This window comes from Salminus brasiliensis, chromosome 5 (assembly GCF_030463535.1).
Source record: "Salminus brasiliensis chromosome 5, fSalBra1.hap2, whole genome shotgun sequence".
NCBI lineage: Eukaryota > Metazoa > Chordata > Actinopteri > Characiformes > Bryconidae > Salminus > Salminus brasiliensis.
The window spans coordinates 11,339,194-11,366,722 of NC_132882.1; the positions used below are offsets into that span (position 1 = coordinate 11,339,194).

At 39.9% G+C, this 27,529-nt stretch overlaps 1 protein-coding gene across 2 annotated transcripts in view; it reads right to left on the minus strand.

Moving 5' to 3' along the window:
- hecw1a (HECT, C2 and WW domain containing E3 ubiquitin protein ligase 1a) overlaps positions 1–27,529 on the minus strand; it is a 99,976-nt gene that overhangs the window by 7,948 nt on the left and 64,499 nt on the right. For both annotated transcript variants that reach the window (XM_072679384.1, XM_072679385.1), the window contains 17 exons: positions 22,450–22,600; positions 18,592–18,701; positions 16,811–16,932; positions 14,738–14,923; positions 13,453–13,587; positions 13,140–13,245; positions 10,951–11,047; positions 10,022–10,105; positions 8,055–8,161; positions 6,897–7,011; positions 6,663–6,776; positions 5,033–5,185; positions 3,319–3,417; positions 2,588–2,717; positions 2,357–2,503; positions 1,783–1,897; positions 774–972 (listed from right to left, as the gene is read on the minus strand). In XM_072679384.1, the coding sequence (XP_072535485.1) occupies positions 774–972; positions 1,783–1,897; positions 2,357–2,503; positions 2,588–2,717; positions 3,319–3,417; positions 5,033–5,185; positions 6,663–6,776; positions 6,897–7,011; positions 8,055–8,161; positions 10,022–10,105; positions 10,951–11,047; positions 13,140–13,245; positions 13,453–13,587; positions 14,738–14,923; positions 16,811–16,932; positions 18,592–18,701; positions 22,450–22,600 (2,170 nt within the window). The remainder of the gene's footprint in view (positions 1–773; positions 973–1,782; positions 1,898–2,356; positions 2,504–2,587; positions 2,718–3,318; positions 3,418–5,032; positions 5,186–6,662; positions 6,777–6,896; positions 7,012–8,054; positions 8,162–10,021; positions 10,106–10,950; positions 11,048–13,139; positions 13,246–13,452; positions 13,588–14,737; positions 14,924–16,810; positions 16,933–18,591; positions 18,702–22,449; positions 22,601–27,529) is intronic.

Below are 27,529 nucleotides of genomic sequence, written 5' to 3' on the forward strand. Positions count from 1 at the left end.
GTTTACAGCTACCTACCTATGTAGATAGCTGTAGCTGTTCAGTGCATGTTCTCCAGTGAGGTTCAGCTATGATGGTTCTGGCCGAAATAATGAGTACTACTAGTTCATGTCTTATTATGTAAAGAGTAAATGGCTTTAAAGATATGCCAGCCTGAAGTTAAAACACATATAATTTATTTCGATTAAAAATAATTTAATCTCTGTGCAGTGTTTATGCTAAACTAATGTTATCCTCTGATTCTGTTTATCCTAACCGGGCAACTCAACCGAGGGGTCACACACTCTTTTCGGGGTGATAAAGAGTTACATTTTATTATCATATTTCTGACATTGAAAAAACATTGAAAAATCTAACAGTTGAGAGAGATTTCTTTTCTATTTACGCTAACTGAAGAGATAATACGCCAATACACTTTCTCAGTTTACTCAGCTGTAAGACAGTGACATCCTTTTATAACATTGCCACTCAATAGATATGAGTAAAATTACACACTCCTTTCAATGAGGGTTATTACAGCAATATGATTGCAAAAAAAGCTTGACCGTGCGGTTAAAATGCCTGTTAAAGGGTTAATTTTTAGACTTTTTTTGGCCAGTATCCACACAGATAAATAAGTACCTACCCTGAGATAGTACCTGAATGACTGGAATGTGGGCTGGAGGCTGGGTTTTATTACAGGCACAGTTTACCAAAAGACACACCTCGCACCCTAGCTCAAAAGTGCCTCAAGATCTATCAGCGTAATCTGGACTGTGTGTTTGTTGTCTCATACCTGGGCAGTGAGGTGATCTTTCCCCACTTCTCGATGCAGAAGCGCCGCAGACCGTTGCTCCCACGAAGCGCTGCAAAGCCCTCATACGGCACGCTGGAGGTGCCTGTCACAAACTGCAGCAACCTCAGCCTCTGCTCATTATTGAAGCGCTCCACCGCCCCCCAGAACCACCGGATCACTATGTGTCCATCATGGAAGCCTGGATGGAGATGATTGGAGGAGAGAGGAGAAGAGGATTTATTCTTTTATTAGAGATGTATTTCACAGATGTCCAACAGCACTTGTAAATAACTTTGTCTCTCTAAGCATGACTGAAACAGGCTGTAACATGACCTATACGTCCATATACTATGCATGAAAAGTCAACAGAAGCCACAGATTTATGAATGAGGTCATTCCAGAACCATAGAACCACTAAACCACAGGGGTCAAGAAAATCCTGTAGAGGTTGCATGTTTTGCTGCTGATATTAAAAGTTCCATCCATGGCAGGGAAATGCAAAAGAGAGCCAATGAATTGTTTGTTTTGGCGACAGGGGTGGGAGAAGGTGCTGCAGACTCAGCTGGCCTTACAGAATGATTTATAGTTGAGTTTTAGAGGGGGAAAAAGGTCAAACGGCTCGAATGGAGCTGATGATTGGCCTGGGCAATTAAGAGCTTAGGCTTTAATGAGGGTCAGATGAGTGTTCTGGCAGTCCCAACTCAGCACACTTGGAGGTTAATGATTTACAGTGGTTTGTGGCTATTTTTGGCATGGCAAGGCATCTACTGCAGATTTTAACACAAGGGAGAAGTACAAAGAGTCTATGACAGGACTTCTGCACCAGCCTAAATACAACTTTCATCACTGCCTGACAGGCCTGCTGCTGTTGATCTTGCAACACAATGATTTATTTACCTGAATACTGAGACATTTAAACAATGACACTATTGCCATATTGCCATATAAATGACACGATTGCCACAAGTGGCTCTGATCCACTGCCAGTCACACATCCATCCATTCTTACCTCCTCTATACTCAGTATTGGACCTCCAGTCAATCAGGTCGATTTCTGCTGTCCCTGCAATGACCAGCTCCAGCTCTCGAGCATCAAAAACTGACACCAGACGTGAGTCTACCACCTGGACAGAAAACAACATCACTGCTGACATACTGCTTGTTAGGACATTCTTAGCAATTCCTCTATGAGAGCAATCATAATGTCAATATCACATATTATTATTAATAGGCATCTATGAGTTGACTGAGCCTGCACTCTTACAAACGAAGGTGCTACAAATGGCTCCTTGAGTGATTCTTTGAGTTTGGATACATAAAGAAACATGCTTGTAATAGAGGAATGTGAGGGTGGAGAATCCTTTAACCCCTTAACACTCCAAGACTTATTACACACTATGGTGTATGGTGTACTCAGTAACTACAGGGGCGTCTGTACAAACTGGAGGGGCTATTCTCTGGTAATAGAGAGGGTTTAAAGGGTTAAAAGCTTAAAAAAACCTTTTAAAAATGTTAACTATGTAAAATATTCTTCACACTCAGAGTGTTAAAATTGACTGAAGGCAGTTAGATGTGTTGCATACCTCATAGAAACCCCGGACCAATGCTTCTGTCTGCTGCACCACCCCTCTCTCCACCCTCCACTTGGCCATTCGTTCAATATACTCCTTCTTATTCTTCTCTGTCACCTGGATGTTGGATCCTCCTGACTTTAGCTCCCTCTCTGTTACCTGTTTAAAGAAAGCAAGGTCAAACAACAAGTTTGTATGGCACTACAGAAAAAACACTTATGCCAGTAGGATGGACTGACTGACCTGCCCAAAGACTTCCTCATTAACAGTGAAGGTCAAGTCCAGGATGTCTGTAATGTCGTTATCCTTCATCCACTGGAGACTCTGGTGGAACTCCTCATCCAGATACTCTAAATCACTCAGATCAGTCGCCCTGCACAGTGGAAAACACACATATGCATTTGGAGACATATCAACACAATAAAACAGATATGACTACATTGATACAGCAATCACTTCATTCATCACTTAACTGTATAACCAGATTACCGAACAGGAAATCACATGTTGTATCACGATATTCAAAGACTATTTCCACAATACTCGATATTTATCACGATACATGTAATCACAGACTAAAAACATCAGTAGCGACAGATTCTTATAAACTGCTAATAAGATCCTCTCCCATACTGAACACAGTGATTTTCTGCTCGTCATCCAATTAAACCAGTCTAATTACACTGTTAGTAATATAACCTGGAGCTGATCAGTGTTTATTAAGCACTAACAGTATCCTTAGAAAAGCATATTGTTATCACAATAACCAAAATTATCACAATACGATAAAATATCGTCATATTGCCCAGCTCTATGTTGTAGTGTGTTGTAGATAATGCATAAACTGCAGTACATGTTGCTTTGTACAATAAAAGCTTAAAATGAACAGCTTAAACCTAGACCAAAGCCATCAACTCTGATTTAGTCTATCACTAGGCTTAATCTGAACCCAGAAAATGGAGTGTAGGACTCACAGTCGGAGCAGGGCTTTGTAAAACGGGCGAGTGAAGAAAGCATCCAGCAGGTACTGATGAATCAGTGCCAGGCCCAGAATACGCCCACTAAACCGGAACCTGTGGGAAGAAAAGCGCAAGTGAACATTACTAATATCACTTATATAAGTGAAGTGCTGCACATTGTGCACTTCTATCAATAGTGTTAGGATTGTAGTTCAGCCTCTATATTATAGTTACACTATTGAGCTAAAATGCAAGGGTGTTTCACAACCTCAAGGGTGTTTAGCCTACCTTAGCCTACCCAGGTCAATAGACACTTTAAGCTTTAGTTAAAAGCTTTAAAAGCTATCTTTAAAAGTAACATAATATAACAGCAATCTCTCACGTGAATCTGGCAGTTGTCATTGACATTGTGTCATGATTTCATGAGGAATGGACCAATAGAAATGCTAAAGAATGACTTGGAATAAAATCATTATACTCATCAATCAATCAATCATTGACTTTTACATTGATATTTTGCATGACAGTGACAGTATATACAGTATTTGGCAAACATACTTCCAAAATGTTAAATCTAAAAGCTATTAACATGGCCAATTTGTGTTTATTTGATCATTATAATACCAATGTTGGCAAAAATTCACTAATAACATTCGTAGAATACTTAATTATATTTGTACAGACTTTGTTTTATGCTTACTTGGATCTATTTTAATGAGTCAAAGGTATAAATAAAGTTGATCCTGCGTTTGTTGGAGTAACTGTCTCTACTATCCAGGAAAGAAGGCTTCCTGCTAGATTTTGGAGCATTGCTGTGAGCATTTGATCACATATAGAGACAAGAGTGTTAGTGAGGTCAGGATGTTGGATGACCACCACCCCACCTCATCCCCTAACTCCTCAATTCATCCCCAAAGTATTGGGGATCACTCTAGAGAACACAGTTCCACTGCTCCACAGCTCAATGTTCAATGTAATTGGCTATACGTCTCTACAGAGACTAAACAAGCTGTTTGTGTGCATTTTCACATTCTGTGTTAGCAATGAGTGCAACTGAAAGTAGCTGAATGTATTTATTAGAAGGGTTGTCCACAAACATTTGGACATATAGTGTAGATTTCTACAAGCAAGACAAGATGCTCTTATTAAAAAGATAAATAGTATGAAAATATGTTCAGGTGCATAAAACTTTTGAGTTATATATTTTACTGTAATATACTTTGAGTATATATACCTTTATTTTATCACACTTTCACTTTTTATGGATGGATGTGTGAGGAGGGTTGATGTCAGGGGTTGCCAGAAACATGAGGTATGCTTTTAAGAGTTTCTCCTCTTACTTTGGGAAATTAGCTAAAAAGCTCAAAAACCTAATTGTTTCTGTTATTCTTTCTGTAGCAAAAAGCAGATCATCTTTACTAAAGATAAAGAGCAAAGGATAAAACACACAGTAAGAAAAAAAGAAGGAAACTAGCATTTAGGCTTCCATTTCTTTCATCATCACTGTAATTAACTGAAAATGTGACGTTTTAAAGAAACACTGTGACATTCTTTGCATGCTTATCATAGTGATTGACAAGAAGCAGAGTACTATTATATGACCACACGCCACATCGACAGGACTGTGAAAAGTGTGTGTGTGTGTGTGTGTGTGTGTGTGTGTGTCAGAGAGTGAGAGAGAAAGGAAGGGAGATAGAGAGAGAGAGAGACAGAGAGACTAAGAACGTACCATTCTAAATGGTTCTCTACAAAGGCGGACATGGGGCTAATCTGAACAGTGTAGGTGTCGTTGGCTGAGTATTCGAACAGGCCGTAGTAAGGGTTAAACAGCTCCTGAGACAGCAGAAAGAAGAACTCCCGCGAAGGCCCGCTGTAATCCAGACTAGACAGGAAAGAGATGAAAAATGCTGAATAAAACAACAAGAGAAAAGCTACTTCAACAGTCTACTACCAACTGCAAATCACAGCCAAAAGCAATGCATAATTACAATACAAACAAATAACAAAGAGTGTGACATGCTCAATAGAGCCCAGTTGATCTCTCATGAATTTTTCAGAGTATCAGAGAAGTTCACACACATTTTGCACAGATAATAAATGGCTCATTTTATATTGTGAGAAACTGCTAAGGCACGGAACCTGATACAAACTGAACTGGTAGGTATGAATACAAATGACTGACGTGGTTCAAATAACCAAAACATGTCAAATACTAACAAAACTAAAACAGCTCCTGCAGTATTACAGTATTTGTATTACTAGACTTTTGCTGTTACAATTGTTTGCTGTTTATTTGAAACTGAGAAATTCGACTGCATGAAACTACTATTGCCACTGTCCCGAGAAGAAAAGGAAAATTAATCTAAACCTTCATTTTCAGTCAATCTCACTGTACAAATATTTTACATACACCATATGAACAAAAGTATTGGGACACCTGCTCATTCCTGGCTTCTTTTGAAATCAAAGGTATTAAAAGTAAAATTGTTGGTATTGTATTTTGTCCAGGGAAGGATGTTGGAGCATTGATGTAAACAAGAGGTCCGGATGTTGGATGATCACCACCCCAACTCTCCAACTCATCCCAAAAATATTGTATTCTAGAGAACACAGTTCCACTGCTTCACAGATCAATGCTGGGGGGCTTTATGGCCCTGGCATTAGTCATGGTGCCAATAGGATCATGTTAATCTGCTCTGGAGTGTCCAATTCTATTGGCAATATTTCTCTACAGGGTCTCGACAAGATTTGTGTGTGTGCATTTACACATCTGTGTCAGCAATAGGTGCAACCTATAAAGTAGCTGAGTGCATTCATTAGTAGGGGTGTTCACAAACTATTGGATATATAGTGTAAGTCATTGTGGAGCATTTCTATTGGTCCATTCATCATTAACTTTTGACACAATGTAAACTGGCAGGTTTAAATTGTTTCAAAAAGTGAAATTTACAATTGACAACTTAAATAAGTCAATAAGTCAACAAAGCACTTTTTATCATAATTAATAATTATATATTGTCCATCTTAAACTTTTTTTACATAATTAGCTGTCTTTTACATTGTGTCAAAAAGTCAAGATAAATAGACAAATGTTTAGAAATTTGGAATATAGATTTGGAATAAAATCTATTCACATAAATGTAATTTTTTCCCAGACAAGGGCATTATCTGCAGCAAAATATACAAATAGATATTGATACAGGATATATAGGATAATAAACTGAAATTCTATATATATTTGATCAGATGGGATTTTTTGAACCCCTCTAAGCCGGTCTCCAGACTGGCCAGACGCTACTTTTTACTGCAAAGCTACTTAAGCTACTGTCTTATTATTTCAGGTTTGAAGGCAGACATACCCTTCTTCTCCCACAAATGTAATGTAGAGCTTGTTTCTCTGGAGCTCTTTGCGTGAGTAGGCCATCACCTGGTTAAACGTGCCTTCCAGCAGATGTTCTCTTCTGATGATTAGCCTTTCACAACACACACAGATGTGGGGTTCAGCACAGAGAGCTTCTGTTCATTTCTGCTTTATTTTTTATAATGCAAGTCATACAGAAATTGCCCCCAAGCCCACGCAAACACACACTTACTTGATTTTTCCTGGCCCTTGGCCATAGCCCTTGGCTTCGAGCTTCCTGTAAAAATTGCGCAGTTTGGCTTCAAAGTCTCTGCGGTATGGGGCAGGCGCTCTGGCTCTCTGCAGTCCTGCCAAGACACACACACACACAAAGAAACACAATTATGTCCAGCTTCTACCTAAAAATTATGCCCAAAAAATAAAATATTCATACTGACATACATACTCCATATTTCTGGACAGAATTCTATGTTCTAGAGTAACTTCTTGACTGGGTGAGCTCATTGCCACCCAACTGTGACATCTTTTCATTGATAAACGCTTATCTGTATTTCTCAAAACCTCATTAGACCCCCCCTCTAACTCGCACACTGTACATGTTCATTCCACCAGTGCCAGAAAGCTCTTTATGGCACAGCAGGATGCTGTTGATGTGAGTCATACATTAGGCCCCACATCAAAAAGCACAGCTCAGAGCTGTGTGAGAACGGGCATGGGGTTAGCAAATTTGTTTTAGCATCAGGGGAACATGGCTTGGTTGCTGCAAGGACAAATACACACCAGTAACAAAAAGGCTAGTGTGCTCAGAGAGCTGACAGAAGGAACTATTATGCAGATATTATGTCCGTGTGTGTGTGTGTGTTCGTAATAGAAAATAAAAAGTCAGCACTCAAACATAGCACAACATCTTTAGTGCCTACAGGGATACCCTTGCAGTTCATTATGCAAGGCTACACATGAGAGATTTGCTGATATTTCAGCATTTCTGTATTTTTTTAAATAGATGACTAAATTACAGCCTGAGTCGGGGTGGTGACTGAAGATATGTGGATAACTCCTTATGTCTGCATGACTGGAGATTCAAATGATTACAAAGTTGATTGGCAATCACCACAACTGTGAGTCTGGGTGAATAATCACAGAGTACAGGACGTGGAATTGCAGAGTTTGTGAGCCAAAATCATGTAGTTAAATTTGGGTTGTCGGCCATGTGCAGCCTGTAAATACAAAACTTTATCAGGATTTAGAAGGGAACCACATATACCATTTTAATGCACACAGGTGTTCTGTAAGCAAACTGGATTAATTTATATATATAAATTAATATTAAATCACTTAACACATCCACACTCAACCAAACATACCCAAACACACATGTGCACATACAAACCTGGTGAGTTCTGGGGTGAGGACCCAGGAGAACATCGTGGGGAGAAACTGAGGCTAGGGTGGAAGGGGTGGGTGGGGATGTACGACATGATCTCCTCTTCGAACAAGCTGCAGGAAAGAGAGTAACGACAGAGCTGAGCAAAGTCTTTCAGCGCTGTATCATTATGCAGCAATTATACCTTAAAACATAAAAAATAAATGAATGCTTCACTGACTGTAACAGGGACAATGGCATATCTGTCATTGACAGTTTGGGCTTGGCAAAAGACCTCTCATACGAAACTGCGTAATGCTGCATAACCCAAGTTATATTTGTGTAAAGTCCTGTAATATCACTCTACCGGCTCAGTCTACATGCTTCTTTCACTTCAGAAGCCGCTTCTGTATCTCTCAGCTTGTCAACAAATGCATGTTCATTTTACTCCTCAAGGGGAGCTAATAGCATGATTTGTATTTATGACGGTGGGGTAATAATAATTTACACTAACTGCAGAGGGAGCCCAAAAGCCCAAAAATACCAATTTTGCACCATGCTGCTTTAAACAAACCAAATTCCTACCCCAAAATATAGTCAGCCAGCCAAGTAAATTGGCTTCACACTATATGCCAGCATTTATCTTACCTTTTTCTGTTTTTCACAGTTTTTCTCAGTTTTTCACATCAAGCTTGGCTAACTCACTTATGTTTAGCCAGATAAACAGTTCAGTACTGTAGTAATGAATAATGCCTGGTGCTTCACATCAGTGACACTGTGTTTCCATGTTAGAAATAACAGTAGGGGAGAGTGGGTGAGTTGAATATACAGTTGGTAACTATTTTCTCAGATGGTTCAACTTACCCTGTCAGCTGGATCAACTTATCCCTATAATGTAGAAAGCTGAGCCACAAGACCACTGTTTTTAGGAACCCCATATTTTGTTGTCTATTTAAGTTAGGGTTTCAACTGGTTTCAACTGATGCCACACATTCTGAATTTGTGTCTTATGCATTCGTTGGCAATATGCATTCAGAAAACACTGGCGAATCATAGTGACAATACGTATTGTGTATAAAACTGCATTGCTGAATGTTGTTTATATGTGGCTTATAGGAATGTATAGATCCAATCAAGTGGACCGGGCTTAGGGCTGATTCAGGTATATGTGAATATACTGGGTTTAGGCAATTATATATAGCAATATCCCCCCTAATCCTTTGTTTTTGCCACTGTGGCGATGTGCAGATACCAAGGCACCATAAACAGTCATTATCCACAAGCTGAAAGCAGTGAGGCTCACTGTCCTAAGATAATAAAGCAGTTTAAAATCTGCCGTGTGGAACTATTTTACTGTGGATTAGGCAATAGCACTGTACAGTCTGATCTGGTTTTAGGAGAGGAGCAGGCAACTGAACACATGTTAGAAAACCTCTACAATTAATACTGTTTACATTAGTATAAATTAGCAGCATATCATCCATTGTTTGTCCAAATGTTTGTGGACACCCCATCTAATGAATGCATTCAGCTCTTTTAAATTGCACCCATTGCTGATTGCACAGATGTACAAATTGCACACAGACAGCTTGTCTAGTCTGTGTAGAGATGCACTGCCAATTTAATAGGACTCTCTGGAGCAGATAAACATTAACCTTCTGGCACCATCTTTAATGCCGAGCATAGGCTAGAAGGGTATAAAGCTTTTTGTTTATGTGTGTGTGTGCTCCTGTGAACTCTATGTGTGTTGTCTGGCGGGGTGTTAGATGCCACTGCCTTGGCAGAGGATGCCTGGTGGATTACGTTATTCAATGAGGGGTAGCGTGCTTGCCCATGTGTGTGTGTGGTATAAGTCAAAGTATCCTTTTTTTAAACACAGTAATCCAATTGGCATGACAATGGCAATGCTTCGCAATGTGATTGGCACTGAATGAACGACAGAATGAGCTCTCACCATGTGTTCAGGATTTATCAGGGCAGGGTAGTAAACACACCTTAACAACATGACCACGTCTGCATCGCAAGACAGCTTCTCCACACCTTGTGGCCCTTCTGTCCTGATGTAATGGATCTTCTCCCTGCAAGATCAAAATGGGCAACAGAACATGTAAAAGCTTCCAACACTTTAATTCCTGACTGGCTTTATCTTTTCCAGTCCTCGACGGCTGGTGAAACCTCCAGTCTCTTGGCATGTTAATTGTTTTTTTTAATGTGCTGGTAATAGCCAGCATTCAGGAATGCTTTTAGGAGAAAGATCAGATGTCAACATTTGTGAGATAGGGATCTATCTGTCCTAATGCTCATGTAACTGTATATGTGAAGTTTAACAGAAACTGCTGACTCAGTGTAACAAACCTTCTTCTCGTTACAGTTTTCACTGGTGGCTACAGAGCAGCACAGTGTATGGCAGTCACAACAGCCATTCATCATTTGCTCATATTCAACCATTATAGGAAGAACGGGAGGGACTGACAGCCCAAACTGTCCTGCTGCCTCTTGGACTTTATCTTCACAGGGTTTTTTTTCTTGACAGTGGTTCTGGAGGCTCATAGTTTAGAGAAAACCACCTCTTTTCAATTTCATAGGATTTCAGAGGTTTTTAAGAATCTGGTTAGTTGGTCTAGCTTGACAGATGGGGCCACTCCACCCATACTCAGGTACACATTTACATTTATGGAATTACGCTCTTATTCAGAGAGACTTACATTTGAATTATGTTACACAGGCAAGAAAATGTAGAATTAGGAGCTTGTCCAAGTACTCTTCTTGGTGTACCGTGGTAAGATTGTCTAGTTGTGGTTACAAACCTTAGTCTGCCAAGGTTGCATTGTTGCCCACTATGCTAAACAAACTGAGTTTACATACAGTAAGTACTGATATCCTCACCAATTCCCCCAAAACACACCACCACAGTTATCCTCACCTGAGTGTGTGATTGCGGGCCAAACTAGGCTGCCTCTCCTGCAGCATCTCCAGGATGTTTGGCTGGCGGAGGAACGCCACAATCTTTTCATTATAAGCTGTAGAAAAGAAGCATTAGCATACATGTAGGTTCAAATAACAGTACACAATAGAGCTGTGTACTTTCGCTGACAGATACATAGTTCTGGTGAAGTCACATGGCTTGGTACAGAATCTGAAGAGAGCACAACTAGCCTAAGGCAATTGGTGGTTTCACCCAAACACACTCCAAAAGAGCAATGATGCCTTTGTTCCCATTTATTTATTTTCTTCATGCTGTAATGAAATGCTCACCATGCTGCTAGTCTACAGCACTGTCATTAGATTCTAACACACAGCATATCTGTATTATTAGATATGCAGATTTATACATCAGTCCTCTGCTTTAGAGATTAACACTATAAAAATGTGATCACCACCCCACCTCATGCCTCCCAACTCCCCAACTCATCCCAAAAGTACTAGTTGGAACACAGTCATTCCTGAGAACACAGTTCAACTGCTTCACAGCTCAGTAATGGGGGCCTTCATACCCCTCTAGCCCATACATGGTATTAGGCACGGTGCCAATAGGTCCAATATGTCCTATTCTATTCAGCATTTTTCTACAGGGACTACACAAGCTCTGCGTGTACATTTGCACATCTGTGTCAGTAATGTACTTAAAGTAGCTGAATGCATTCATTAAAAAGGGGTGTCCACAAACATTTGGACATATCCTGCATTTTATTGATATGTTACTGTGTTATCTAATTGAAAAATGTTCTTCACACTCATACACCTCCATTACAAACATGGTTCTTTAAGGAACCAAAAGTGGTTCTTCTATGGCAGCACTCAAAGAGCCATTTGTATTACCTTTGTTTTCAATAGTATTGGGTTTCACTCGTCTCTCTAAAGGGTTTCCTACAGCAAGACATTAGCACAACAGACCCGTTACCATTTCCTCAGCACTCGCATTGCCGGCCCCCATTACACAGGGAGGCACCAGATAACAGCTTGCTACTTTAAAAGCAGTAGATAAAGCATGCTCATACAGAGTAGTGCAGGGGAGAGGGAAGGTGAATTTAATAGCTCACAGACAGAATACTGAAGCACATTCACAATTGTGGTCAGAGCTGTTCCAGAGAGATGTTGATAAGAACTTAAGAACTTAAGAACTTAAGCATAATTTCTTGTCAATATTCTACATGCTTTCAGAACGTGAAGAGGTGCTTAAGCTCTTTGTACTGACTGAAATATTTGGATTAAAATGCAAATGAATAGCTTTCAGTAGCATACAATATTCAGCTAACCTATAATATATGGACACAAAAGTATTGGGACACCTGCTCATTTCTTGTTGCTTCCAAAGTCAAGGGTATTAAAGGGAGTTTGTCCTGCGTTTGTAGAAGTAACTGTCTCTATTGTCTCTGGAGAAGGTTTTCTACTAGATTTTTGAGCATTGCTGTGAGGATTTGAATGCATTCAGGGATACAACTTCAAGTCTGGTCAGGATGTTGGATGATCACCACCCTACCTCGTCCCCAACTCCACAACTAATCCCAACATTGTTAGATGGAGCATCACCATCATTCTAGACAACACAGCTCCACAGCTCAATGCTGGGGACTTTATGTCACTCTAGCCCACACCTGGCATTAGGCACGATGCCAACAAGTTTATGTTTATCTGCTCCAGAGAGTCCTGTTCTATTGGCAATACTTCTCTACAAGGATTCGATAAGTTGTGTGTGTGTGCATTTGCACATCTGTGTCAGCAATGGGTGCAACTTTAAGTCGCTGAATGCATTTTTTAGAAATGGTGTCCACAAACATTTGGACATATAGTGCATATGGAATAGGAAATATGCTACCTGCTCTTTAATGTCTACTCTGTCGAGGTTAATCCATTCAACCTTTACAAATACTTCACATGGCATCAAGCAGTTTAACTCGGTTCATTCAACTGAATGAATTCTTAGAACGAATCAATGATTCATTAAAAGTATTCAATTCAATTGAATAAAACTAGTTAAAGGAATTAGCCTTTTGCTGAGTTGCGTGTGTGTGTGTGTTTGTGTGTGTGTGTGTATGTTTAATAAAAGATTACTGTCTAATGACTATATAAAGTGTAGGTACTGTATATATGCATGTGTGTGTGCAGACTGACCTAAGGGCACTGAGTCATGCTGGTATTGACTCCTGATGGCCGCTACCAGGCTGTTTCCAGGTCTGGCCATGAGAGATGCACCTCTACTGCGGGACACATCAGAGGCCTGTGCAAAACAACACACACACACACACACACACACACACACACACACACACACACACACACACAGAGAAACTCATCTTTCAACAGCAGAACACTCTGTTTCCAAACTCTCATGAAACATGTGATTTTTGTTCTGGCACTTTTCTGACAGGTTGCCTTCCAGTCTGAAAAGCTTGCTTGTTTGAGTACTCGGAGTGTGCGCACCCACCTCTCCAGCACTGTAGCTGCGCAGTCTCTGTAGATGTTGCCTGTGTGTGAGGTGGTTGGGCAGCCGTCCATTCTGAAAAGGAATTCTGGGATCAATGAAGGTGGTGGCTCGACTGTTGTGGTCCACAAAGAATGACTAGAATAGAGAGAAGAGCACAACAGTCAGACATTCCTCCATACTGCAAGTTCTCTATTACTTTAAGTACTGCAGGATCAAAGTAGTGAGTCCAGTCAGTGGGAGGTTTGTTTGCTGATTATTTGCAGACTCACTCAAAATATTGGCAACCAACATATTTTTTATTATTTATTCTTATTATTATTACTTGATATTTGTTCTAGGCTTTTTATTTCAACTCAGAGAAACGTTCAGAGATCATGAGATCATGGTTCAGTTCCTACACTAAATGTTCTAAATGTAAAACATCCAAATAAAACAACACTGCATTTTTCAGTAACTGTCACTGTCAAACATCCTCTGCTTTGCCTTTGTCTTTGTTTTTAAAGATTTTTCATTTTGTATTTACTTTCCCTTTGTGTCTCTGGTCATGTCTTTTTGTTGTTTTGGCCCTTTTAACATGCCCCTCACCAGTGTTTAGTTTGTATCTCCGCCCCCTATTAGTGTTTTCATGTGTTCATTGTCTGTTCCTGGTGATTTTTTATACTCTTGTGATTGCTTTTGTTTCCTGCCCTGCATTGTTTGATCTTAGGCCCTGTCTCATGACACACTGAAGCACAATTTCTTGCTCAGCCAGCTAACTTTAAGATTAGTCTGATCCAAACCAGAACTTTCTGTATCATGGTAGTGGATCACTTTTTATCCAGCTACTTCAGCATGGCTACTTGTACTGCATACCTAAACTCCTTTGGGGAAAGTTAGGTTCAGCATTTCAGAAAATAAACAGTTCTTGGAAAAATCAGGACCAATCCTCTGACCAGTCAAGAACGGCTTTCAAGACATGAAGCCCTGCAGTTCATTTTGGGTCACTTGATTTTCTTTAACATTTGTGTCAGTAAAAATCTGTAAAAAAATATTGGGTCTCAGTAGAGGATACAACAAATAACAAAATGATCACGCACAAAAATAATTAACCCAAGCTTGTTCTGTCTAAGACTGTTAATAAAGGTTTTGTTAAGATGAAACTTAGTCAAGTTTAATAAGCTCGTGGGAGAGACACCCCATCTGAGTTGAACTTATTTTGTGGGAAAGGCCAGATTAACTTAAACGTTTCAGTTTCAGCTTTACAAAACAAATGCAGCCACATTGGTGGTTAACTGGAAGGTCCCACCTTGCCCTGGGGATCGGTTTTAATCTCCCAGCCCCTGGGCAGCTCCAGCTGTGTGTCCGCAAACTTATTAAGGAAAGTGACAAGGTCGCGGTTATGCTGGTATCGCTCGAAGTTGCGTGCATCTCTTCGGATTTTCAGAATCATGTGCTTTAGGCAGGTGCTGTTGGTAAACATCCGGTATGCCCCCTGCAAATGAAGAACATCAACAACACCTTGAATATGACTGGGTGTTCAATTTCTATGTGTAGTGTCAGAAGTGTAGACCACATAATGTAAGGTTGTGTGTTTTATGCAGGGTGTATGTGTGTAATGACATCTCAGTAAACACAGAGCCAGTGTGTGGTTTCATGGCCCGGCGGGTCTGAAGAGACCCTTAAGCCATGAGGCAATATATCAATTAATAGTCGCATTCACAACAACAAAGGAATCTGTTGTTGGCGTCTGCTGACCAAAGGTTATCACACAGTGTTCAGAAGGCACATGTTGAGACCTCAGCACTTACATCATGCCAAAAATCAATCCACACTTTATATTTACGAGCACAAACAGTGGCATACATAAGGACACACTTACAAGGATACAATAGCTTGTCTAAACATAGACACAGGCAATGAAGCACACAGATTAATGACACGTATTGTGTGATAACACAACCTTGTGATGATGGTTTCTTGAGCGTGGTTATAACAGCCAGTACACACCCAAAATAACCCCTCCCCAACACACACACACACTTGTTATACAATATCAAGGTATGTAATAATACAAATGTGCCATATGTATTTTTTATATACCTATATAAATATTCCTGATTAAATAGCAAGGAAAGGCATGCCACTAACTGTAATCATGAACTGTCAGCTGAATCTAAATTAAATCAAAGCTTTTTTTTAATTTTAAAAATCAAATCAAATGTATTTCTATATTTATTTCTATATTTCCTCCCAGTGAGTAAGCCAAAGGTGACAATGGCAAGGGAAAAGGGGGACCCATACTTCTCTGGTCTATTAACTATATAAATTAGTAAAAGTCACCATTATCTTCATGTCTCATGGTGTAGTATAACTTATATTATAATAATATAATCACAGTAGTAATGGTAAGAGTAATGAGAGTAATGGTAGCTAATAGTGGTAACATTAATAGCAGCAGATAGTTAAGAGTCCATGTAGGTTTTAACATGGTCATTAGGCAGATAGCAGTTGCAGGAGGGTGTGCAGCTGGTCTGGCATGGGTGGTGGGGAGCCTGGTGGTCGGACTGGTGGGTGGCAGCTGATCTGATGCAGGTACAGTCTTTCATGATTCATAAAAATGAATGTAATCAATGCCCACAAGGCAGGCGAAGGCTATAAGAAGATTTTCAGCATGTGGTTTCTACAGTACTGAATGGATTGATCATGTTTGTGTTAAATATATAATAATGTGTAAAAAGGATAATAGTGAGACATCCTCGACCTCTCCCGCTGCCTTCATAGACCCTATGAACTTCAATTCCCAGAATACCACAGACACTCTTATTAAAACTGAAGCATTGTTTTACATCTGTGAGTATTTGATTTGTTTGTCCAGCTTAACAAATAAAATGATTTAAATGTCCTTAATGTAATAAATAATCATATATTACATATGTATTGTATGTAAGTAGCTATTTAATTGAAAAATATTGCCCTTGTTGGTATATATTGTATATGCCCTGCTATTGTAGCTTATCACTGTTTTTCTCTAGTTGTCATATATATTTTTGCCCTGGGCATGTATGACAACAAATATGCACAGACCCAGTACTTTAACTCCAACCAGTTCTCTTTAATGCAGTCCACTCTCTCTTTCTCTGCCCCTTATTTTACAATACTCTGAGAGCTCATCCGATCAATTGAAAAGGACCTCTGTAAATAGACAATCAATCCGCCTTGACCCAAAGATCTTTCACTGGTACCATCACTTAAGATCCTGAGAAGTGGATCTCACATCCATGTCCCAATACTTCAACATTCATAACTGAAGAAAATAACAACAGACGGAAATACAGAATAAACTATAACACCACATATTTAAGATTGCAGTGTCACTTACATAGTTAGCATGAAGGACAGTGAAGAATTCAGGGTGGGTGACAAACTTTACCGCTGGACACTGCAGCAGAACAGTGACCTTCTGACTGCTAATTGGTGAAGAGGGGCCTTCTCTCCTTAAATCTGAAAAACAAGACAGTACCATAAAAACACAAGGTCTAAGTCTTGGCCCATGACCACGTATAACAGAGAGTTTTTTTAATACTGTACTGTATAAAATATGCAAGGGGTGGCCTAGAAACTACCTAAAATGGAGTGCCTGAGGGAGAATCTGCTAAGAGAGTTATATCTGATAAAAGAGAAATCTGTCAGTATAAAAGAACATTAAATATTAAAGCTCTAATACGACTTCAGACGAAACACTGCCATATCTAGGTTTACATGCAGCAATGGGAAAATGTGCATTACTGATTCTCTCGGTGCATCTTCGGATTTTATATTTTAAAAAAGTTTTATTTAAAAATGTATTAGACATTAGGCCAGACTTAACAAACACGACTACAACCACACAAATTACACAGCACAGTGATGTCCTTTTCATAAAGTTGCCATGGCAGTGATCACTGTACCCATCTGTTTTAACTACTCTGGTATTTCATATTATTAAGCAAATATGTCAAATATCATGATGAATAGACCAACAGAAAGAAAACTCATTTTTTTTTACTAAAAAATGACTGAGTAAAAAATCTTTTTACATTGACTTCCATTAAGTTTTGACACTGATAAAACGCATATTAATAAATGACCCATAATTGGGTTCAGTTTGGGCAGCAAAATGAACACACCACACAACATATCACAGACCGTGATGAAAAGTCAAATCAAAAGTAATCACATTTAAAGCTGTAGTAAAATACTTAACAATTATTATGAATTCTGTATTAAAGCAGCCTTATGTGAGAACTGGTCATTTTTGCTCCTGGGCCCCTACAGTAGGGAAGTATAATTCATGCTTGGAGTCACCCCTAAAGGACACACTCTACACATGCATTTCTGGACAAGGTGAGAGACACAAAACTGTCACTGAAAGGTAAAGAAGCATGTGGACTGAAGCGGTAGAGTAATATTACAGGATTTTACAACAATGTGACTTGGGTAACGCGGTGTTTCAAAGCTCTCACAAGCGGTTTCCTGCCCACTGCAGTTAAATAGTGAAGTTAGCAGCTTGCGCAGAGTGGCCATGATAGAGACACTTTTCTGCCTTTTACAGGTCAGTAAAGCTTCAACATGATTTTGAAGCTGTTTTTAAGGTAGACATTTTACATACTGTTGCTTTAATGTGCTCCGAAATTATTTTTTTAAACTGTCAAATGCAGTTACAGTGTTTCAATATACTATATACTATACTGGTCAATCAGCTGTTCAGGGATGTTTGTATCTGTGTAATTTGTTGAAGACTTGCCAGGGTGACTAAACATGTTTTAAATCCTTATAGAAAAAGTGATTAAATCTGTATTGGCTCATTACTTTAAAATGAACTGTCAGACTGATTGCAAATGCAAATGCACAATTACAAAAAATGACAGCATATGCAAAAGAGAGAAAAAAATGGCCACATCACACCAATGTTAAAACAGGCCAGTTTTATGAATGAGGAAATGTGCTTCCATTGATTTTATGGTCACATTAAATCTTGCTGTGCATTTTATGAATCTGGCCCAAAATCTACAGTCAGGGTGCCAGGATGCTAAATCCACTAAGGACAATCACTGCTGGCCTGAATCCAAATAGAGTAATCTCCACACAGCGGGAAGCTGTCTGGTAATAATAGTACAGTACCAGTCGGTTGAGGAGGGAGGTCACTCTCTGTCTCTGTGTTGCTGCTGCCCTCAAGCCTTCGACCACTGGAGTCATCATCAGTGGCCATGGTCCTCTGGACATTCTGGTACCTGATCAGCCGAGAATGCACAGTCAAGCTGACAGTAAGAGTAAGCAATATGGGAAAAAGGTAACAATACAGTGTACAATGTACCGTGGTATGCTAAAGTTTCATCAAACTTTATTACTGTGAATAGTTCCCCAAAAGGTTGTTTAGTATAAAGTGTAATATTTGTTCATGCTTAGTTTTACAGAGAAAAAAATGTGCATCATGAGCTCTCAGAAAACTTTTATCAAGTTCTCAGACTTAATTAGCTTGTTAGGGCTATGGCATGTCCACAATCATTATAAGGAAAGGCCAGGAGATGCCAATCTCAAAGCTTTATTAATACTTTGACTCCTCAAACCCCAACAATATGCAGCCACACGCTCCTCTAAGCAGCTGCCCAGCACTCTGGAAGTTAAATAATGGATGCTTACGAAGCAGAAAAGGCTATAAGAAGATAGCAAAAAGTTTCCAATTAGTCATTTTCTCAGTTCGTAATGCAATTATGGAATGGCAGTTAACAAGAACAGAGGAGGTCAAGTTGTGATCTGAAGCATTGAGGACACTTGGAGAGAACTGCTCGTAACATTGCTGGAAACCTCAGTTTGACTGTAAAAAGACCTTCAGGAAGATGTAGCAGACTCTGGAGTGTAAATGTGCTGGAAATTATTCAATTTGAAACAGTGGAGGAACCTCTTAAGGAGCTTTAAGTAACCTCCAGGAAACCTTTTTCCTTCAAAAAAAACTTTTTCTTGAGATTCCTTAAAGCACTTTTAGAGAATCCTCCACAGTGTCAAACTGAAGAATTTCCAGACGTTCTGATATGAAATCATCAGAACTCATCAAAAGAAAACCTTTCTTAAACCAAAAAACTGAAGACGAAACGAGGAAGGCATCTACAGCAGACCCTAAACACACCTCAGAATGCACAATAGACTACCTCAAGAGGTGTAAGCTGAAGGTTTTGCATTGGCCCTCTCTTGACCTAAACATCACCACAAATCTGTGGATAGCCCTCAAATGAGCAGTACATGCAAGAAATCCCAATAATCTCACTGAACTAGAAGTTTTTTGCAAGGAAAAATGAGTCCTAGCTGCTACAAACAGTGTTTATAAGCTGTGATCCTTTCCAAAAGAGGGTGTTACTGAGTACTGATTATGTAGAGTGCGGTAAAAAATGGAAATTAAAAATAGTCTTATTTAAAGTATTAAAGAAATGGGCCTTTTTGGAAATCAAGTCAGCTTTTACTCTCTTAGCTATTCATAATAACAGCATTTTCTTTGCTATATTTCTGAGGTTTGCAAACAAGTTGGAAACTAATCTGGAATACGCACACTGACCTTTTCAGAAGAATACACATATGCTGCCTTGTTTCACACATACTACAGGCTGCAGGCGTGCATTTGGACAAAAAGGTCCAATACTACAATTTAAAAGAAGCTCTTTTCTTTTGCAGAGTACAGAAGAGGTCCTGCATAATGTCTCCTGTAATTACAGTGTGGTCAGCCAGTGTGGGAGAAAGAGTCTAACAATAGAAGCAACAACCAGTGTGTGAGGAACAAAACAAACAAGAATGCCTAGAGCCAATGGCACAGAGGGCACTGGGGCAGAAATTCAGTTTCAGCGTTCAGTGGCATGAGTGAACTATGGAGACACTTAATACACACCTCTGTTTACTCACACTCCACACTTCTAAAACTCAAACACACACACACACACATTCATAGGGGCACTAGAAGACACAACTCCCGCCTTGTGGAATAAGCATACTGCAATACTCAGCTGTATATACTCCTTCTAATAAATGCATTCGGCTACTTTAAGTTGCATACATTGCTGGCATAGATGTGCAAATGCACACACACAGCTTGTCTAGTCCCCATAGAGAAGTACTGAATAGGACACACTGAAGCAGATAAACATGAACCTACTGACACCATGCCTAATGTCAGGTGTAGGCTAGAGGGCTATAAAGCCCCCCAGTATTGAGGTGTGGAGCAGTGGAACTGTGTCCTCTGGAATGATGGTGGAGCTCCATCCCATACTTTTGGTTGAATTGGTTGGGTGTAGTGGTGATTATTCAATATATTGGCCTCACTAATGCTCTTGTTGCTAAATACAATCAAATCCTCACAGCAATGCTCCTCACAAATCTATTAGAAAGCCTTCCCTGGACTGTAGAGACAGTTACTCCAACAAAAGTGGGACAAACTTTTTTTAATATCCTTGATTTTAGGAAGAAACGATAAATAAGCAGGTGTCCCAACACTTCTGTCCAAATGCTCTCAGTATACAATATAGCACAATAGAAAATAGTATATAATAATATATAGAAGTATATATTCTTTAGTTCAAACACATTGTAACATCTAATCCCTCAGCTGCCTTTAAACCACAACCGCTGTTATATTCTACAACAAAAACAGTAATTTGAGGTGGTTGCTGTTTCTCATGCTTGGCTCACGCCTCCTGCTGACAAGCCTACAGCAGCGTGCAGCATCTATAGACATAACCAAGAATAACAAATCCGTCCTCTATTTCCGATATGTAAACATATCAGCTCACAAAAAAGCATTTAGCTGTTCTGCACCTGGGTTCTAAATCAGGCTATAAAAGCTTGTCCATTTTAAAGCTGGACCACAATCTCTTAGGGACCAGTACTGAGAAGCAAATATGGCTAAAAGCCTTTAATCACGTTCTCCCATATCTCATCTTCCCGTCACTTACTCTGTGAACTTTTCAGTGCTAAGCGATTTGGTTCGAGCACTGCAGAAATGGCTTATAGATTCAGAGAGACAGCAATTAGACAGACATGGCAGAGGGTTAGGCTTTTAGATAAACAGATTACCACAGTCTGACATCATGAAGACACCATGCAATAGATGCAACAGTAGTGCAACTATACTTATGTCCTCTAGATGGCAACCTAAGATGTAAAAAAAAAAAACATCCTCTTCAGAGAAACCTGCTGTGTTTTGCTCTACTAAATTATCTGGAGATGGTACAGCAGTCAGGAACCTAGTTTTAGGACAAAGTCTTGCCTACATTTCATCATTGTATTAAAAATAAGGACAAAATTATGACATTCTTCTTTTTTAATAAATTCAGATACATGGAAATGTGATCATTTCAGCAGTATTGAGAGATGGAGGTAATTATACTGATATATTGACAGCAAGGGTTTCTTTTTTCCGTCCATCCACCTCCCATGGAACTCAAACTTGTCTTGTCAAGACAAGACAAGACAAGACAACCATATTCAGCATTTGTGTTGGACACAGAGGGAATTTGGCCTCTGCCTTTCCTTGCAGTGAACACACACATACACACCTTAGTGATCAAACACCCACAGTGACTGTGAGAACATGCAGCCATCACTGCAGTGCCCGGGGAGCTTTGTTCTTTAAGTACCCAACAGTGGCAGCTTGCCGAGCCTGGGTATTGAACCCACAACTGCCACCAATAGCCTGGTGCTCTAACTGATGAACCACCACTGCCCAGTATTTTAGTACTTTAGTGCAGTAGATTCAGTCAATTGAGACATCAAGAGCTATCTGTAAGTCCCATGATGTCATTTTTGGATTTACTTGAACAACTATACACTCTTAAAAATGAAGATGCTTCAAACGGTTCTTTGAGTGACGCCAGAAGAACTGCTTTTCGTTTGTAATAAAGATGAGTGTTGACTACCTGTATTCTTAGGCACAGTACTATATTTACACATCACCCTATTGCCAGTGTAAAACCTGTCTTGAGGGTAAAGATGCAGTACCTCCTGTTGAGTTGCTCCATCTGCTGGATGGAGCTGGATCTGTGCATGCCGGGGCACTTCGCTGCGTGGCTAGGCCTTTGCCACGTGGTGGTACGGTTCACATGGTCCACGTAGAACACACGCCCATGACTGTCTATCCGTGCCTCCCAGTCTGACGAATTACACACAGAAATAGAGGAAGAGAGAGATACAGAAAGAAAGAGAGGGTAAGACACACACATATACATAATCATGGTGCACAGACACACATTTATTAACATTTGCAACAATGCAGTGATGTTTTCTGAGGGCCTATATTTAGCTGGATTTTTAAAACCACTGTAAATGTCCTATTAGAGCAAAGTATAATGTGAAGGGGAGGGGCTTATGCTAGGCATACCATTACACAAATTATATATCTGATATATATATATGAATTGAATCTTAATTTCAGAATTAAAATTCAGATCAAGTGCTCTAAGTGGTTCAGTAGTCAGGTAATGTGCTACCACTGTGGCCCGAGGGGTCACAAGTTTGAATCCCGAGCCATGCAGCTTTGCAATAAGAGCACAATTGGCTGGACTAAAGTCATGTTGGCAAGCACAGGCACCTGTTAGCTGGTGCAGAGGTGGGGACACTGGCATGTTCCCCCGAGCATGTCTGTTGCCCGGGCAATGCTGCATTGGTGGCACTGCAATAAGAGGCGGTGGCTGGCTTTACATGTATCGGAGGAGACATGTGGTAAGTCCTTACCCTGCTAGTAGTGTCAGGAGCATTGCTAGTGCTGGGGGAGCTACAAATGGGTAGGTTAAGCCCTTAACACTACAAGGCTTATTATACTCTAAAGTGTGTTAGTCAGTAACTACAGGGACTACTGTATGGCTGTTCTTTGAACAGAAGTGTGTAATAAAATTCAGTCTGCCAGCAGGCCATTGGCCATTTAAGAGAGTTAACCGGCAGAAAGAAACTCATATCGAACCTGAAGTATCGTACCATCATACTCCTGAGATTTATCATAACCAGGGACAAAAACACATAAAACACATGTACCTTTGAAATGCCAACTTTACAGGAGAAAGAAAAAAACGCAACTTTAATGGAAATCAATGTAAAAAGATTTAATTCCAGGTCATTTTGTAGCATTTCCATTAATCTGTTTACCAAGAAATTGTGACACAATGTAAAGAACAACTGCCAGATTCACATTATGACCCAACCTCTTATGCTAAACCTAACTTAACCCTAAACTGCAGCTTAATCCTAACCTAATCATAATCTATCCCCAACACTAGACCTAAACCTGCTTGGCTTTTACTTCTTTCTGAATTGAGGACCAGCAAATGAGATCTTACCCGACACTTTTCTTTCCATTTTTCTACGTAATCACAAAAGGTGTAAAAATATGTGCACACACACACACACACACACTCACACACACACACACATCTCAGCACACTCTGCAGTAGTAGGGTCATAAATAAAGAGATGAGCAGCATTTTCTGTGGCACGGCGGAGCACAGAAAAAAGTGTGTGCAGGCTGATTTATCCGGTGAAGCAGCCAAACACTTTGTCACACTGGCAGCTGCTTATGAGTGTGTTTGAACAGCAAGTCTCAGGAGACAACAACTATAGCTGTACTCAGATCAGTATTCCCAAACCACATTACACACACCAAGCATGCAGACATTCATCTCCAATTCTGATCCGGACTCAGTGGCCTGTACAGATCAACTCACCGAAATGAATTCAGGAAGTAAAACTAGCTGTCATCTGCTCATAAATCACCAAGCTATGCCATATGGGAAAATTCCACTGCCCACACTGACAACTCCCTGCCCACCTGCCTGAACAATATAACGTGGCTTGAGCGATTGGCTGACTCGGAAACAGACCATTTAATCTCTGGGACAGTCTTGGGGACAGTCCAAGCAAGTTTGGACTCTAAACTTGAGCTACCCCATTGTTCTAGAGAGGTATACAAACCAGCAACTGTCAATTTGCCAATTTATGTTTTTGATTTTTGGCAGATCTGTTTGGCAACTGCCTCTTAATTTCAGTGTAGCTCTTAATTTGATTTCATGTCCTTTAAAAAGGGCATTTGGGCTTTGCTTAAGAATTCAAAATGCCAGTTTACAGTGACTTTCACAGTAAACTCTGGCTACTAAAAAAGTATAGGCTTATAATAATGATAATAATAATAATAATAATAATAATAATAATAATAAAATCTGTCAAATCAGTCATTTTTGGAAGTAAAAGAGCTTAATCTGAGTCCCAGTACTGAATCTTGATTTTTGATTCAGTCTGATAAAAGAGCTGCAGGTCTGAGGCATCATGCAAACTCTTTCACACACCTGCTCTTTGTTGTTGTTGTTGTTTTCCACCATTATTCTGTTCCATATTAATCACCCCCTTCGCCCTCCTTCTCTCAAACACACACACTCCATCTCTGTCTGTCCCTCTCCGTCTCTAATCCAGAGCACAGTGGGGGACAGCGCTGTTTAGCACATGGGGAGTTTATGAGCCGTAGCTTAGTTGTTAAACCAGATCCAGCATGGCGCATTCTCATTAAATATAGCATCAAATTATGCAAAAAAGCTAAAAAAAAAATAAGAAAACTGCAGTCCAGTACGTCAGGCAGAAACAATTTAGCATATGGGCTGAGGGTTGGGAATAATATTGCTGATGCAGTGAAGAAATGGCAAAACAAATGAAGGGACATATTCAATATATGGGACATATTCGACTGAAGAGATCTCAATATATAATACAGAGAATTGAAAATGACCATCATTCAGAATGTTTTGACCAAAGATTAGATTATATTGCGTCTGTTTTTTATATTGTACCTGTATACTAAAATTCCATATACGATATGTCAGAATGTGTACCTTGTACAGGGAAGAAAAACATGATGTAATCTAATTTAATGAATCTTTCATAGCAATATAAAGCACATTTTGGGAAAGGGAAGATTTTATTTTTTCCCATTCACTTTCCCCACTAATTTAATCATCCTCAATGCCCACTCACCAGCTAGCTAGAGCTCTCCGGATCACAGATGCTACCAGTGCTGAGAAAATGAAGGCTAAACTTCTTTCCAAGCTGCTACTAATGCAGTACGTGATCTTTGGACAGCTGAACGCACTTGGAGGAGAACGTTTACAGGCTAAACACCCGTATTGGCTAGTATCAGACGAACATCGAGTGATGCAGGAGGTAAAGTCATCCTAGCCACTTCATGGGACTCCTGGCCAATACTGGGACTCCTGGTCATGGATGGCTGTGGCATCACTGGGGTACCTGCAGTCTCCTGATGATAAGGTCAACACTATGTGTTTACACAGCAGGTAAAGCATCCCAAATCTAATATTCTCACCATATCCAATGTTTTTTTCTTTTTAATCTGACCTATATCCGACATTTGTCTGAACAGTTCATGCTCCTAAACTGACGAACATGTACAAAAGAGCAGTGCCTCACGTGCAGTTTCAGTTTTATCATCACCAGCATCACAGGAGCCATCAAGGAGTTCCAGTGGACGACAGCTGGGTTCGAGCTTGCTGTAAAAAGGGCATGTTATTCGGCTATGCCTACAACGTTGCAGCAGCGCCCTCCTGTGGCCACATTCAGTCATTTTTGTAGAAACATCTTCAAGCACAGAGCGCTTATACTATGTGCCTTCTATTTTAGTTTGAACAGAGACATCTCCCCAAATATTTATCTCAGCTACCTCACTATCTACCTTACCACCACTGAAAACCTCCCTCACTGCTTATGTCATCTATTTTCTATTCTTCTCAACAAATTGGAGTGAAAGTCACATCAGTTCTGATCTGGCTGCTCCGACTGAGTCACATTGCTGTGTCACATGTGAAAGTGGCCCAACTTAGAGCTGAAAATGTCAGATTCAGTGTGTTTTTGCTGTTCACACTGCTACACCGATAACACATCTGTCACATATGATGAAACAGTAGGGCCACTATTAGTGTATCCATTGCTCACACAATGTAAAGCACAGCTGCATTGGTATATTCAATGCTTGAAGGAAAAAAGCAGATCTTTGTTGTTTTGTTTAACACTTACTGAAGAACAGAATTTCTCCTTTTTCACTCTGTTATTGTGGGTATAAAAGTCTCGTTCCTTACAGTTTCCTTTCTGACATGGGTGTAATACGTAGACAGGACAGTTTTGAGTGCAGTGTGTGTGGCTGTCACAGCTTCCTCCCAAAGCCCCCTGTTGTGGAGGCTTTCAGGGTCTATTTTTAGCATATTGAATGTGTGCCCATTTTACGGGAAAATCCAAAGCTCAGCACTGTTCCCGCCAGTGTTTTACTGCACTGAGTGCCATCGTCCAAAAAGCTGAAACGCTGTAGCCAGATCTGCAAAATAAGAGGATTTTAGAGACAAACAATTCTCACATTTCAGACCAGAGTGGTTCGAATCACTGCGGATTCACTGCGGTGAATCCATGGATTAGTACATGTATGTTGCAATAAGGGGAACGTAAACAGCACATCTAGATTCTTACTGATTGTCAATATTGCAAGAAATAAAAGTCTTGACTGTCGAATGATCTGAGAGGCAAAATATTAAAGCAGCTGAATGCTTTAGACGTTCGAAGATGCATCTTCAGAGTATGTTACAATATTACAGTAGAGTTATACAACTATACTAACTGTAAACTATACCATTGCAAGCCCTCCTGTAGCCTCCATTGTTGTTTTTTTTTCTCTACAGCTCGAAACAGCAGTGTTGATATAACTGTTTGGTATAACTAATCCGGTTGATGGGTAACAGTGTCCTATATCATGTGACAGCTATAAATACAGTGATCCGTGCCTACTCTGACCCTTAACGATTTGTCACTATGGAAACGACGTAGAGGCTTCCAGATGTGAGACATCAGCTCAGTGTAAAGCTGGTCTCTGGAGAGAAAAGCTCATTTGTGTCACCGCAGGCTCAAGGGTCCTGGAGAAGCGCAGGTGACGAGGCTTGAACTGCATGGCTCAGAAAAGACTACAGCAATCAGTGCTCATTCGAATGCAACTGTGATCATTTATAGTTTGTATTTGCATCTTTACTTGAGCAAATTCTATAAA